General features: G+C 30.2%; 1 protein-coding gene across 2 annotated transcripts in view; it reads left to right on the top strand.

The window, feature by feature from the left end:
• Positions 1 to 16,881, top strand: part of LOC139520423 (1-phosphatidylinositol 4,5-bisphosphate phosphodiesterase epsilon-1-like) — a 153,828-nt gene that overhangs the window by 123,530 nt on the left and 13,417 nt on the right. For both annotated transcript variants that reach the window (XM_071313018.1, XM_071313020.1), the window contains 12 exons: positions 1,175 to 1,919; positions 7,096 to 7,230; positions 7,802 to 7,861; positions 8,786 to 9,209; positions 9,760 to 9,974; positions 11,203 to 11,325; positions 12,049 to 12,153; positions 12,768 to 12,875; positions 14,136 to 14,252; positions 14,770 to 14,919; positions 15,456 to 15,552; positions 15,969 to 16,071. In XM_071313018.1, the coding sequence (XP_071169119.1) occupies positions 1,175 to 1,919; positions 7,096 to 7,230; positions 7,802 to 7,861; positions 8,786 to 9,209; positions 9,760 to 9,974; positions 11,203 to 11,325; positions 12,049 to 12,153; positions 12,768 to 12,875; positions 14,136 to 14,252; positions 14,770 to 14,919; positions 15,456 to 15,552; positions 15,969 to 16,071 (2,382 nt within the window). The remainder of the gene's footprint in view (positions 1 to 1,174; positions 1,920 to 7,095; positions 7,231 to 7,801; positions 7,862 to 8,785; positions 9,210 to 9,759; positions 9,975 to 11,202; positions 11,326 to 12,048; positions 12,154 to 12,767; positions 12,876 to 14,135; positions 14,253 to 14,769; positions 14,920 to 15,455; positions 15,553 to 15,968; positions 16,072 to 16,881) is intronic.

Below are 16,881 nucleotides of genomic sequence, written 5' to 3'. Positions count from 1 at the left end.
TATACAATTTTTTTTAAAAAGTTGAAAATTATTTTTTACATTTATATTTCCTTTAACTGTATTACTATATTTTATCATAGTATAATTTCCTTCTCAATTTGATGATGGAATGTTTTAAGGCTACATTGCCAGTACACTCAAACATTTTAAAATTACATTTGAAAACTGAAAATTAAATTCTAGTATTTCATGATTACAAAAAGTAAAGAACATAAGACTGTTACACAAATTTATAAAAATCTTTAAAAGTGCAATGAAATAATAATTAATAGGATTTAAAATGACATGCATTGATGTTTTGGTATCTTTGATATATATTATAAGAAAATGTACCATAAATACTAAAATTCAGCTCGAAGAAGTTCGTACGCGTTATGACCTGAGATTTGATTCTTCAATGCAGGTCATGACCTGCATTTTCATCGTCACAGGTTGACAGGTATGCAATGATCAAAATTGGTGTTTGTCAAACTGCTATATAACCAGTGTCATTTTTTTTGACAAAACGGTTGGTTCAAAATTTTTGAAATTTTTATATTTTTATTAAAGGGTCAAAGTAAATACTTTGACAAAATTTTATGAAAATTAAACAAGCCAAATTAATTTTAGTGAAAGTGTTGGGTACCACCATGAGTTTATAGATATGATAAAAACCAATGCAAGGGTAGAATTGGAAATAAACAACTACACATAGAATTTTATTGAATCTGTCAGGTATAAATTTAGGTTACACATTGTTGTTTATTCATTTGAAGAAGGCTATGTCAATGTTTGATAAGGGGACACAAATCATATGATAAAAAACAAACCATCTTCAATGAAAGAAAGGGTATGCAAATGAAATCATCCTTAAGGAAAAAAACTTTTGGTTTTGGATATATCTTCATTTTGCAGTATGTAAATAGATCTGATGTAGCGAACTAACCCGTGACATTTTAAAAGTATTCATAAGCCACAAGATTGAATTTTTGTATTGACAAATTGTTGCTTTCGTAATTTCAAGTGGCAAATACTTCATACATATTCTGGTATAGATTAAATTTAAGAAATGTAAGTATGAAATTTGAAAACCCTTGGTCAAAATGTAACATTTCAGTTTTGAAGGAGTATGGATATTTGCATTTGCTGTTAAATTTTCATGTATTATAATTTTACAATTTCAAACTATTTACAGTATGGAGGCATTTGGGGAATATGATAATGATTGTGAAAGTGATTATGACCTTGACCTTGATTCTTATCAGCCAATCAAGGAAATTTCGGCAGACCATGAATTCATGTTAATAACAAGAAAAATGGCTAAAATAGACTCTCAAACGTTACAGAGCTTACACCACGGAACAACAGTAGTAAGAGTGGAGGAAGACAGTAATAGGTCATGCATGTGCTACCTCAAACTGGAAATTGACAATTCGACCTTGACTTGGAGAAAACAGTCATGGAGTTCTCTCAGTGCAAGCTCTTCAACATATCCAGACTTTGCTTTAAAAGGTGAATCTGATTCTAGTTCAACACAGGTTTTATGTATGAGGTATTCTGGTGGCGAAGATGTTTACGAGACTTTGGAAGAGGGTTTTATAGATTTACGTCTAGTCAAAGAAGTTTCAAGGAAAAATGACTTAACTATGAATGATCTTGGAATCATTATGAAAAGACATAGCATGGAAAATTTAGATTCTCAGAAAAATGTCATATCAATTCTATATGGTGCCAGTTACTCTGAAAATCGTAAAATTTACTTTGTTATTCCCAAATTCACTTGTAGAATGTGGTACTCAGGATTAGTACGTTTAGTCAGAGCAGCCAGAAGACTTTCATGGCAGACAGATAAACGTGTACAATGTTTGAAAGTTCAGTATTTACAATTGTTTTATGAGAATGAGAAATGTCTGGGACCAACACCTGCAGAGGCTATCAAGGTAATTTATTTAGAGATTTGCTATCTTAAAGATGAAGAGGCCTCAGTGGCTGATTGGTCTAAGTTAGTTGCTACTGTAATCACTAGCCAGTCAACACTGAGGTTGTGAGTTTAAACCGTGCTTGTGCAGATGTACTGGACTCCTATCTTAATTGACTAGGATTGTCATTTTTCCTTACGAAGGTCAGTGGTTTTCTCAGGCACTCTGGCTTCTTCCACCAATTAAAACTTGCGCCCAAGAAATGGCCCAAAAGCAGTGCTTAAAAGTGGTGTTAAAGCACCAAAAATCAAATCAAATCAAATCTTAAAGGTGAAGATGCATTAATGGACTCGTTTTTCACATCATGGATACATTGTTGTGAGTGGTAATATATTTTTACATGCATGATTAAATAGATATTTCTAGAGAGGTACTAATCATATAAACAAACTAGTGTTGTCAAATCGTACACTTTTGCCTAACTGGTTACTCGGATAATCGTTCGACCGATTAACCGGTTAACGGTAATTTAAGTTGATGTTTGAAAGCCTTATCAACAGAACCCTGCACATAGATATAAGATGTCGTATGAGTGTCAATTTGACATCCTTTCATCACAGTCATAAATACGATTTTAGAATTGAAGGTTTTTCCTTTAGCATTATAAGGCTTGTCTGTGAGGATTCCTGGCGAAGTTTGACCTTTAAAATCAAATACACCGTATCAACTATATATAGCGTTTGTACAAACTTCAGATTAAAAAAAAAAAAAAAAAATATGAATCTCGTAGAATTGAATATGTCATATGTCTGAAACCGATTATTCTTTCCTTTTCTCTTGTTGTCTCCGAAAATAATGGGGTGTGTTTCAATTTGAAATGATTAATTATAAAAAAGAAGATGTGGTATGATTACCAATGAGACAATTCTTCACAAGAGACTAAAATGACACAGAAATTAATAACTAATGGTCATTGTACATGCTGTACGACCTGTTTCTTCACTGTGTTTGCTTTTTTCTTTAAGCATGTTACTCGTACTTTCACGTATACATTGAGTACATTCACATTGGTTTGCATTTCACAATTTTTGAATTTAAAGTAAGACTAACCCTTGCACTACGGAGGTTGCACATTTAAATGTAGGTTTGCACAATGTTAGATCGAAAAGGAAATAATGAAGTAATTAGTCAAATCAAATCTCATTACTGATTTAAAGTTACTGTTAAAAAAAACATGTTTACAAATTATGTTTCTTAAAGATCCTGCCCCAAACTCTAATTAATTTTATGTTTTTAGGATTAACAATAGCAATCAATATACTGGACAATTGATCTGTCAAACTAATTACCACGACGACAATTTTTAAATAAAACATAACTATTTAATGATTTGATTTTCAAAACAAATTTATATCAAATCTATAGAAATTGAAAAAAGTCCGGTTAACCGGTTACCGTTTTTGGTATTCGATATTCGGTCGTTCGGTTCACCGGTTAACCGTTGACAACACTAAAACAAACGCTGTTGTTGATAATTCATTTGTGGTTCTTGAATGCACCATGTTTGGAATCTGAAAAGTGGTTTTTGAAATGTCCTTTGTAAACTACAATTATATCATAAAATGTTTAATGGAAACAATGATTTAGTAGGCTGTATTAATTAAGAAATTTTCAAGTACAATAACAACAAACAGTAGAGATACTTAATAGAAGAGACGTGCAATTTTGTACATATACCAAATGGAAATGTTGTTCAAAGCAAAACCTTCTAAGGTTTGATTGCATTTATTGTATCATGGTGATTTTGTATGCTGTTTTAATTAAGAAATTTTAAATTTCAATTATATCAAAAAGCAGAGATATTAATAGGAGAGACGTGCAATTTTGTACATTTACAAAATGGAAATGTTGTTCATAACAATAATATCAATTATTTCTGTGCATTTATAAATAACATGCTTAATGGAAATGGGGATTTGGTAGGCTGTTTTAATTATTCAAATTTCAAGTACAATCATAACAAAACAGCAGAGACGCTTATTAAAAAATATGCAATTTGTACATATACCAAATAAATAAGTAATTCAAAGCAATAATATCTATTGTTTCATTGTATTTAATTAAAAATGGTGATTTTGTGGCAAATCATGTCATTTTTTCCCGAAAATTCACTTACAACGCATTATCCAAATTTTCATAACATTTTGAACATAGATCAGCAACTTGTTTGTCCATGCTATGAAACCCTTTCTTGTTCACAAAAAGTCCTTCACAATATTTACAATCCCAAAAGTTTTGTCCTGAGTCACTAAAGTTAAGCTTACACTATAAGGTGTGCTTGATTTGGTCCAAATTTGTAATTGTTTTCAACTAATTTCTACATTCAGAATCTCATTTTAGGGAAATCATTTGTACTACTGCATGTAGTAACCATCTACTGATTAAGTATGAATTTTCAAATATAAGTTTACTAGGGAAAAGGTTATGGATTTTCTGTAAAAGTGTATAGCCTTGAAACAACAAAAAGTTACAAAATTCTTATTTAAAGGAGTAGGTTTAGTTAGACCCCTTTTTGGCCCCAAAATATAGCAGTTTTACAAAATTGTGAAAATGTAATCTTTTAGCTATTTACTGGAAAGTAGAATGCTTCTGCTACATAAATATGGGCTGTTTTTGACAATACAATGCACATATATCAGGTATTAGCATCATTAAGTCATGCTAAATTACTGAAATCTTCAAAATTTTAGTTAAATTTTAGAAGGTTTCCGTCTTAAATGAAAGTGTCCCCATTCCTGTTCATTTATAATATTGTAATGTAAGTTGTATTTGATGATAATACATAACATATATAAAGGTTGAGAATGAACATGGATGCGGCCACTTTAATTTTTGACAAAAACCATCTGAAAAGTGACTTTTTTGGCATATATTTGATAGGTTTTTCATATTTAAGCTTGAATCAGAGCGTTTTCATGACTAAATCAGTTAAAATTTTTCACATAAACTTATTGAATCAATTGATATAGACACTTAAGTCTTTAAAAACTGTCCAAAATCTTTCGATAGATGAATCTCAAATTTGAGGCCAAAATCAGCCCTTACTCCTGTTTGATAGTCTATTGATATATATCTTAAGTGTATTTTATTGCTTTGAAAATTCACAATATATTTCATTGTTTTTTTGTAGAATAGAAAGTACAATTCAAATTTGTGTATCCTAAAAAACAATCATTTATTAAATGGTAACTTTTTTATATTTTTTTTACGTTCTTTAAAATTGAATTTGGTGGTCTAATTTTTTTGTCTAAAAATAAACAATGATAAAAGTAATGTTGCGACACGGACATATGTGAAATTCTTCCTCTTTTTTTAAGGTTTCTTCTATTGAAATGGAAAAGTTTGATATAAAAGTAATGTTGTGACACGGACACGTGTGAAATTTTTCCTCTTTTTTTAAGGTTTCTTCCATTGAAATGGAAAAGTATGATAGTCTTGACGTAATCATGCTAAATGAACATGATCAATATAGATCTAGAAATGGAATGCTGGGAATTAAATGGTTTCTCACTTTTCATTTCCTGTCGTGCTGTCATTTTCTTTTTTGTTTATATGAATTTTATCAATTATGGTTGAACTACCTAAACAGTGCAAGGCCATAAGAAACAAATGTTTTGTTTATCAGCATATTGCTTTCCTCGTAAAAAGATTTAAGAAAAAAACTAATTATTATTTAAGCTTGTTGAAATATTTTACAAATATTGAAAATTGAGAGAAAATTTAGCTCAAAATCATCTCTTTTGGCAAACAATTATATCTACACATAGTTATGGACAAGTTGCATTAATTAAGAAAATTACCTGTTTACATAATCATGATAACATATAATTTAAATTGATATGGTAAAATTCAGGAAATTCAGAGGAAAGCAAGATTTGACATGATCACAATTGAAATTTGACCAATTTTTCAAAGAATTAGATAAAAATAATCAACAGGTCAGGAAAAGGATTATTCTACCTCGAGAAATACAGAAATTTCAATTGCTCATTTGTATGTAAATAATAAAATTAACTAAATATTTTGTGTATTTTGACTAAATATTTGTTTTCTTTCTTAAAAATGAAATTCAATCCCGTTAAAAATAAAAAGTCCTGTCAAACCAACCTCACATTTCATTGGCCTAATTTGTATTCCTTGTACTTGTTGTCATGGAAAAGTTTTAACATTTTTTATCCTAACTCTTTGATTATGAAATGTTTATAAGATTTATGGTAGAAAAAGCAATATCAACCTACAGAATGACATACTTAAAGTTTTACAAGTATTCCATTTTACGTAGGATAATTGTAACATGTGTATATATATACAAGTGTAAGATTCTATAGCATCTTTTGAAAAGACTTTGATCTGTAAAGAAGTTTTTGAGGTTTTTATATTGGATGGTTATGCAAATGTGTATGATTTCTCAAAATGAGTAAGTTTAATACATTTGTATATTGTATTTTATAGTGAAATTATTTGTAAATTACTTCAAAATGATCTACACTTTTTTTAAGCCTAATCTTATGCACACATGGGTTAGCTTTTTAAATCACATGACCAAAAAGCCAAGTTTGCTGATAATTTTAATGGGAGGTGTCATTGTTGCGTGTCCTTCTTTGGTGTAATTCAAAGTAGGTCATTGCTAATTTGATCAAAAGTAGGTCACTGTTAATATATATTTCAAATTATTGAATTAAATTTTATAAACCCTTTCATAACGGAGTTACAGAGAGAGATCAATAAATGTCTTTTTTTTTTTTTTAAACTAATACATTCACTATCGGCACTTTGAATGACTTTTGGTTGTGCCTTCTCTGTGTTGGATGGAAATCAAGATTCATTTCTAGAAAGGTACTTTTTAAAGGAAATAAAAAAAAAAATTAATCCTCTCCTATAACTCCCACTTTGCATACAATTATAGAGATTTTATAGGTTCAATAACCCAAATCTTTCACAGTTTGAATATTCAGTGACTTTTGGTAGTATATTTTCTGTGTATGAAGGCATTTACATTTTAACAGATTCATTTCTGGAAGTTTATTTATTGTACATGTTGTATGGAAGTCATAAAAAAAGAAATCCTCACTTAAATCTCTCTTTTGATTTTGTTATGTTCCGATGCTGTAGTGTATATTATATTTTGTACTTTCAGGTATTTGGAGGTCGTCACTGGTCAGCTAGACCCCAGACCACTTCTGGCTCACAAGATCTCACACCATCTTCTTCCAAGTGGACACCCAATGTTGGACCATTTAAGAAGAAAAACAGTAGTTTTTCATCATCTAAGGTAAATGTTAATCTAAGGAAATGTAGGTTATACCTCATTAAGACAGCAACCCAACAATATGAAAGTCAGCTAAATACTTGAAGCTATTTAATTCTGAAATCATGAGATGGCATAAACTTATAGTCTTAAGATTTTATTGTCATGATTGTATATTTTGAACCAAAAAATATATCAATGCAGCTTTTATGTTGGTATGGTTGAAATTGTTTTTCAAATATTATTTGGTCAAGACAGATATGAACTACAGCCTTTATTGTAACCACATCAGCATCTTTGTGTATGACACTCTTATTGTCCTTAATATATGAACACCTGAAAAATGTTATTTGATTGATTTATAATCATTTTAAATTTACAAATGCTGCAAGGGATCAAAGAGCAGTCTAATCATACTTTTATTTTGAATACTGTGAAGTATGCACATATATTTATGACAGATTATTAAAACATTCAATTTCAATTACACAATTGTTCATTTTTCATTCAAAATAAGTGTTACATCCTGAAATATTTGAGTATGCATTTAAAAAGTAAGATACCTAAATCACATAAAATGTATGTTCCTATTTAGAGTGTAGAATTAGATGGTCAAGGCTCAAGAAGGTCCAGTGGATACATTACAACCTCTAAGGTAAATATTTTACTTCTTGCACTCTAAGTGCATTTTTGATAAACAATAATAATTTAATGTGAAGCAACTGACCTAATTAATAAGAAAGTAATTGTATTCTTATTCATACAAAGTAATATTGATGAGACAGTAACCTAACAGCGAAAATAATGTTAAGACCTTTAGAATTTTTGTAAACTATTTTATTTCATTTTTAATCTGATATGAGATTCAACAAAACGTAAGGTTGAATAGTGCAGCTTGGATGATTAAGTTTTAAATACTGTACACATACCAGAAACCTATAGAAGGTGTAATAGGGTTAGATAAGATAAGCTATTTTTCAGTAAAAGCTGTAGATACCATATTTTAATTTAGTCATCAGATTATAACATATTTTATAAATATTACATTGATGATTCTCACTATAATATTTGAATTATAAAGAGCACCGAGATTGCAGTTCTGATCATTTGCCAGTTTTATCACTTTATAATTACATTAAATGTATGTTTCATTATAATACTTTATTCTGATTGGCTAACTGCACATCACGTGTTATTCCGTAAGCAGTTGCATTGCTCAATACAACTTTTCATTCATGATAACACGTGGTCCAACAATAAAGTGCACAGGTGAATTAAATAAAAAAAATATATAAAATTCGTGTTTTCATGATCATAGCTAAAAAATGTAATTATAAGTATTGAATGCTTCTTTTTGTAACTTTATAGGGTTGTAAAAGCGTTGACCGTGCGCACATTTTTAGAATGAAGCGCTTCCTCGCTTCATAAAAAATGTACTTCGGTCAACGCTTTTACACCCCAATAAATTTACAAAAAGAAGCATTCAATTCTTAATTGTACTTCTCATATATTCCAATGTTATGTGATGCAAATCATATCAAGACGTCTTTCTATGAAAATGTTTTTCTTTAAATTGTAGGAATCTAGTCCAAAACTAGCAGGCAGTAGTGCAATAAATGACAAACACTCAGGGATGTCTAAATCATTCGATACCGGTATACCCAAGTCTCTCGCAGCTAGTGACCAAAACCTGGATAAACTATTGAAAAACGATAATGGTGAAAGGCCACGTAGTCTCACATTCAGTTTTACAAATTGTTATCGTAACAAGCGAAGACGCATGTCTCTTGGAATTCATTCAATGGAGAACAAAACAAGCTCAATAACACATTCCATACAGCTGACATTCCTGGATTTTGTTGATTTGTTTAAAGCTTTTAGTTTAAGATGTCGGAGAGATTTGAAAGATTTGTTTGAAGAATTTGCTTTGTCGTGTAAACCTAGCGGAAAAGATCCACCTGCTGTTAGACCGCCAGGATATGCTCCACCCCCTGGTGATTACTGTAAGTTTATTTATAGTTTCTGTTGTTGTAATATTTTCTCTAAATATTCTCTGAACATCTAACAAAAACACACTTTAGTTTTTATAAACCTGTCTTTGACAATTCTTTAAATAGTATGGGTGCTGTCTGTATGTCCATCCATCTGTTTACACATTTGTTTGTCTACTTATATGTCTGTCTGCCATACACACTTCATAAAAAAGATAGAGTATACTTTATAAAGTTAACATGTAAATTGTATGGTATAGTTAAATTGACTTGAAATAAAGCTCTCTTTTGATTTTATAGATTTGTCGTCCAAGTGATACAGAACTTTCACACTCAGTTTGTATTAATGTTTTCACATGTCACAGACTAACTCAAATATGAGCAAGTTAGGAAACTTTACACTACTGTTAAAAATATTAAAACTGCTTTGAAAGAATGAGACATAAATCAACTCTTTTGATTATCTTTACAATACATGTACATATACATGATATACTTTTAGATATTTAATTTCCAACAATGCAGTATTGAAATATAAATTAAAAACTATATGATATTATAGGTGTGATAACAAGAAACAGTTCCTATGAGTTGTCACAAGATAACATACAGAGACATAAGATCTGTGATGCCATTGCTGTAGCAAGTATAGGACCGAACTGTGCGGGAGTGGAGAGCACACAGAATCGCTGTCTTAGCCTTAAGGAATTCAAAGAATTTTTAGAAGAATACCAAGATCAACATCTTCATGATGAAGAAATCATACACCTTATTCAGGTATTGTTATTTTATAGTGTCTTCATGATGAAGAAATCATACACCTTATTCAGGTATTGTTATTTTATAGTGTCTTCATAATGAAGAAATCATACACCTTATTCAGGTATTGTTATTTTATAGTGTCTTCATAATGAAGAAATCATACACCTTATTCAGGTATTGTTATTTTATAGTGTCTTCATGATGAAGAAATCATACACCTTATTCAGGTATTGTTATTTTATAGTGTCTTCATAATGAAGAAATCATACACCTTATTCAGGTATTGTTATTTCATAGTGTCAATGCTCATGTTAGATTTAAGCTCACCTGGCCCATTTGCTATGTAAGACACCTTATTCAGGTTTTGTTATTTCATAGTGTCAATGCTCATGTTAGATTTTAGCTCACCTGGCCCATTTGCTATGTAAGACACCTTGCATCTGTCGTCTTCATTTTGATTTCATCATTCATCAGGAAAAGAGGAACAGATAAGCTTACAGCTCATAATGTGGACATCTTTATTTCATCAGAATATGTACATGATGATGTACCAGTGTATTGATATTGAGGTCATTGAAGCTCCATTACTGACAAAGCTGAAGGGGACTTTTCTTTATTTTATTTTATTCTCATAAACATGATAAGTTGTAATAGAATGAAATTCAAAACAGTGTAGCTGTGGCCATTGATTGACACATTAAAATCATCCATTGACTGGGACAATTTACGTGAACGTTTGTCTGTAACGACCACTGTTCACGACGTACCTACGATAGACATTTAAACTGTGGGGTCACCAAAGGTTTCTTAACGCCTTTAATTATAAAATAATTCGAAAAACTAATCAGGAATAACCTTTGTGTTTTGATTTATATAATTGATATAAATCAAAATATCGTGTTATTTCTGATTAATTTTTCGAATTACTTTATTTAGGTGTTGAGAACATTTGGTGACCCCATAGTTTAAGTGTCTTTAAAAAGTACATAGTGAGCATTGGTCGTTACATACAAACGTTCACCTAAATTGTCCCAGTCAATGGATGATTTTAATGTGTCAATCAATGGCCACAGCTACACTGTTTTGAATTTAATTCTATATATATTTTTTTCATAAAAAGGATTGGTTCTAGCCATATTCAAAATTTTGAGATTGGTGCCATGAAGTGTACAAACAGAATTATTGTTATCATTTAAATGATATTTCAATAAATAGATGATATATCTTGGTCTTCTCATTTCAGCAACATGAAGCAGACCCAGTATTACGAAACAATAACTGCTTGTCATTTGAAGGATTTGCTCGGTTTTTGATGGACAAGGATAACTACGCCTACATCTACGAGAAAACACGGCACAATGACGAGGTAATGGTAGTAAGTTATCTCTTATCCATCTATATGGACTATTTTGAGGGTGGTGGTCATGGACATAATCCTGGCTTTAAATGGTAATGTAATGTGTATATTGAAGTGCATTTTAGTTTTTCTATATGGATCCAGAATAATATTGTATTGAGATCAAAGATTGCTTTAATAGTGGATAGAGTGTGGAGATTGGCTCTACAAATGTTGTAACTTTGATATATATATCGTTTCTTTCCCTTTTGTTTCATGGGACTGATGTAACTTACAAAATAATGATTATCCTCATTCTTCAATTAATTAGTTACTTCCTAAACTGTACCATCATTTAGAAATGGTCAAACATTGTATGTATAAACTTTCTAAGGGTTCTTTTTATTGAATTTAGATCAATTATACATACTTTGTTGTGCATATTTGACAGTCTTTCAATTGCCAAACTTTAAAGATTTACAATCACTTCCGGCTTGAGTTTGATTTTCTCAGCAGGAGAATTTCATACATAGATTTTAGTAATATACATGTAGTAAATTTTCATGTGAAGGATATAAATAAAAGTTGAAAATTGTAAACTCTTTCTCACACATACAAAAGAAATTGTATTACTGGTACATGTTCTGGAACTGATTCTGCATATAGAATGAAATAAAAAGTAAAAACCATTGGGATAGTTTAGTTTTGGTATCCTTACAAAAGTTTTGAAAGAATTTCTTCATTGATTTACAGGATATGGAACAGCCACTGTCTCATTACTACATAGCCTCATCTCATAATACATATCTAACAGGGCACCAGTTAACTGGAGAGTCATCACCAGAACTGTATAGCCAGGTTTGTTACCAGTATTTACATTATAATTGTGGCCTATTTTTAACTCTGAGAAATTCTTAAATATGGTTACGTATTAGTAGATGTTTATTCAATCATTTAGCAGGTAATAAGACTACCCTGTGTTCTGCATTAATATGATTACAGATGATATACCACATAGAAATAGATATTTTTGTAAATTAGATATTGTAAATAATAGTTTCAGGTGATAATGAAATATGTGATTCACAGTTGCATGTTTTCGTTGCTTACTCATTTTTGTGGCAAACTACCATTAGAATAGAATGCAGAAACTAGTATTTATAAATAAAAGGTAAAAGATATTTAACCTCACAATATCAAAATTGCATGGAGTACCTATTTGCATAGAGTACCAAATTCACACCCATCTTCAAAAAAAGAGACCAACGTGAAAAGTTACACCCTAATTTATAACAATACAATTTTCAAAAAACAACTATGACAGACATGAACCAACAAGAGGCTCCTAACTGTTATTTGTAAGATTTAATGTCCACCATATTCAAATTTATAAGTAAAATGCATTACTTTTACAAACAGATGTAATGTACAAATTTTCAAAATTGACAATATTGGTGGTGATTTTGTTCTAGGTGTTATTACTCGGTTGTCGGTGTGTAGAGTTGGACTGTTGGGATGGGGATGATGGTTGGCCTATTATTTACCATGGTCACACACTTACCACCAAAATACAGTTTAAAGTAAGTACTTCATTTGATAATGATCAATAATAACTATTATTATAAAATGTTTTGATATTCCAGAAAAAAAGAAAGGCCTTTCTATATCCATTTCCATTCCGACAGGTGAGCTTTTGCCATCACTTGGCGTCCATCGTCGTCTTCGGTCTGGTGTAAACTATTTCAAACATCTCTACTCTGAAACTACTGAACCAATTCCTAACAAAGTTTAGCTGTATGATCCTTAGGTTTGTGTTTTATTTTCTGTTTCGTCAACAAACATGGCCGCGATGGCTAAAAATAGAACATAGGGATAAAATGCAGTTTTTGGCTTATTTCTCAAACATAAAAGCATTTAGAGCAAATTGGATGTGAAGTAAAATTGTTCATAAGGTTAAGTTCTATCAGCCCTGAAATTTTCAGATGAATCTGATAACCCATTGTTGGGTTGCTGCCACTAAATTGATAATTTTAAGGAAATTTTGAAGTTTTTAGTTATTATCTTGAATATTTATATTAATTGTAAAGATAAACTGTAAACAGCAAAAATGTTCAGCAAAGTAAGTAAGATCTACAAAAAAGTTTATTGTATTATATTATTTATTTACTTGTACATCAAGAAACATAGTCACTATGAGTAAAATGTATTTTTATGCCCCACCTACGATAGTAGAGTGGCATTATGTTTTCTGGTCTGTTGCTCCGTTCGTTCGTTCGTTCGTCCGTCCGTTCGTTCGTTTGTTCGTCCTGCTTCAGGTTAAAGTTTTTGGTCAAGGTAGTTTTTGATGAAGTTGAAGTCCAATCAACTTGAAACTTAGTACACTTGTTGCTTATGATATGATCTTTCTAATTTTAAAGCCAAATTAGACTTTTGACCCCAATTTCACGGTCCATGGAACATGGAAAATTATAGTGCGAGTGGGGCATCCGTGTACTTTGGACACATTCTTGTTTTTTCACTTTTGAAGAAAATATGACAGATACAAAGAATATTCCAAAGGAATTTTTAAGACACTCATTAATATATATATTAAAAGCAAAATTATCACTGTGGAAAGATTTTAAGCAAAAAATAACAGGTGAGCGATTTAGGCTCTTAAGAGCCTCTTATTTATTGTAAAAGACATAAGTTTATATGAATAAAAAAGTGTGACGTTGATATTTTTATTGATTTTGATACAAGCAAATTTGGAGATATGTGATAATTTTACTTTTGCTTTCATCAGTGCAATTTTAAAATAATGTTATATATAAGTAAAACTCTAAAACTTTCTTTTGTAGGCAGCTGTAGAGGCTATCAATAAAAGTGCCTTTATTACATCTCCCTACCCAGTTATCTTGTCTATAGAGAACCACTGTTCTGTCCCACAACAACAGAAGATGGCCAAAATATTTAATGTAAGTTCATAGATATAAGATGCGGTATGAGTGCCAATAAAACACTTCTCCATCCAAGTCCCAATTTATAAAAGTAAGTTAAGTATGGTCTTCAATCTGGCGCTTTGGCTCACACCAAACAGAAAGCTATAAAAGGACCCAAAAATGACAAATGAAAAAACATTCAAACGGGAAAACCAACTGTCTAATATATATATAAAATAAGAGAAACACAAACTGATAGGTTGAAAATAAACTGACAACTTCATGGCTAAAAAAGAAAAAGACAAACAGACAAAGAATAACTAGGCAAAAAAAAAACACAACATAGAAAACTTAAGACCGAGCAACTGCAAACTGAAATATGTTTGTATGTAAAAAAAATATGAAATTTTACTTTTACCCACCTTTATTTTAAAATTAATAAAGATTTATTATGCAAGTAATATGTAAAATAGTAAATCTGTGCAACCTGCATGTAAAAAATTGCCTAAACTATTATTGGAAACAGTGCTTATTTTCTACTATATTTTAACAGGAAGTATTTGGAGAGAGACTTGTTACCAGTTTTTTGTTTGAAAGTGATTTCTGTGAAGACCCTCAGTTACCCTCACCTAACCAACTGAAATACAAGATACTTATCAAGAACAAGAAGGCAAGAGACCAGGAAGGCTTTCCTTTGAAAAAGGTATGGATGGGGATTAAAGTTTCTGAATAATTGAAATATTGATCTATTTAGTATAAAGACAAAAACGATTATGTAGTTTATAGGTTGTTTTTATAATCTTTTTGACATATTGTTGATCGTAAAACATACTTTAACAATACTCAGAGTAATTATTTTGAAGACATCTGTCTGGTTTTTTTTTTTTTAATTGCTCAGAGCAAAAACGGTCATACACAACGAAGTAAAACATATTTATAAAATCTTCTTAACAATACAATATATATAACAATACATTATTTTTTTTTATATATAAAAATACAAATTGAACTAGAGCATGCATTATATAATATAAACAACAGAAATATTGCTTAACTATATGGAAAAAGGAGAGGGAATGAAGAAAGAACAACAGAGATTAGAATGATGATGATAATGATGATGTTGTGTGTTTTACTAAAAATTTTATCTTGGTGGAAAAAAAATTGAACTTCAAATCAATATAACTTTGTATACTAAAAGAACATACTGGTATCTTATGTCTCAGAAATTTCTTTCAGGTATCATCATGTCCAAGAACCAACAGTATGGCGTCTACAGACTTTGATGATGACGATGTTGATGACGATGAAGATGATGAAGAGGAGATTACTGATGGTAAAATGATAAGAAATTAAAACATATCTCTTTGACAGACCCTTTGTCGTTATTTTGGCACACTATGTTCCATGAGACATGTTCAATATAAAATGACACAAGTAACGATTTAAAAAAAAAAATGTGTAACAACTAATTAAATTAAATATTAATACTGGTAAACTGTAGATAATAATTTTAACAGCTTTAATTTGTACTTATTTGGTATTGAATAGTGGTACCTCAAGTTCTTGGTTTGAGACTTTAAAATGATATCCATCATCATCATTTACTTTAAAATATAAAACAAGTATTTATTAATCAAGACAGATAACTTTTTTTTAACTATTATCTTAATAAAAACAAACGACCTAAGAATCATGTGTTAATAAAAAAATCATGGAGAGAACATCATATGTAAACTACATTTATTCCAGTAAAAGAACAGCTTCGAACATCTGTGGATAGCCAGGACAGTCAAGCTGGGGACCAGGAGGATTCTAGAGGAAGGAGCAGTACACCTTCTGATTATCAGGGGAGGTAATTACATTGGAATAGTACATATAAAATCTCATATCAATGTATATGCAATTGATTTTGGTTTGAAAATTTTACAAAAATATATATTTGGTAGGCAGTTTTCTTGCAATTACTGTAAATTCAGTAATTATTGCGAAATTTTTATTATTTAAAAAATGCGACATAGTTGTAAACGCAATAATTTAAACTCACATTTTGAAAATATTTTATATGAATTAAACAGGATTTTTCTCAAAATCGTAAAAATTAAGATTGCATTCAAGTCTAAAATGACAAAATCGAGTAATAAATGCACACAATAATATCTGAATTTACAGTAATCGATTTTGTTTTTTATATATACCATTAATAAAGATCAGTTGTACCTTTTCTTCATGTTTTCTAATCAACAATTTCCATGAAAAGGCTTTAAGATTTTAAATTGTTTTTAGTTGAACATGAATTTGAGGTAAAGTTGAAAATAAAGATTAGGTCTCATTCATTACTCATGTCACTTTTATGACTGGAAAAGCGTTTCTGTGGAAGGAAACAAGTCCAAAGAAAAAGATTGCTTAATTGTTGATTATGTTTCCCTAAATTAAAGGAAAATTACCAATCCATACTTGGTTCATTTTCATCCAGAAAAAAAAAATGAATTTTTGATAACAGGTACAAAAATTCCAATATTTTTTGGTAGCCATGTGTAATTGCTTTAAATTCTTGAACATCATTATTAAAATCGTCAAATATGTATAGCTAATAATTATTTTTTTTTTATGTCAAACCATAAGTTATATTCTTTATTTTGGATGTACTAAATATTTTAAACTT

The sequence above is a fragment of the Mytilus edulis genome, chromosome 4 (genome assembly GCF_963676685.1).
Source record: "Mytilus edulis chromosome 4, xbMytEdul2.2, whole genome shotgun sequence".
In the NCBI taxonomy this organism is placed as follows: Eukaryota; Metazoa; Mollusca; class Bivalvia; order Mytilida; family Mytilidae; genus Mytilus; species Mytilus edulis.
Note: the sequence above shows the minus strand (reverse complement) of the source record. Positions and strands in the feature narration are given on the sequence as shown.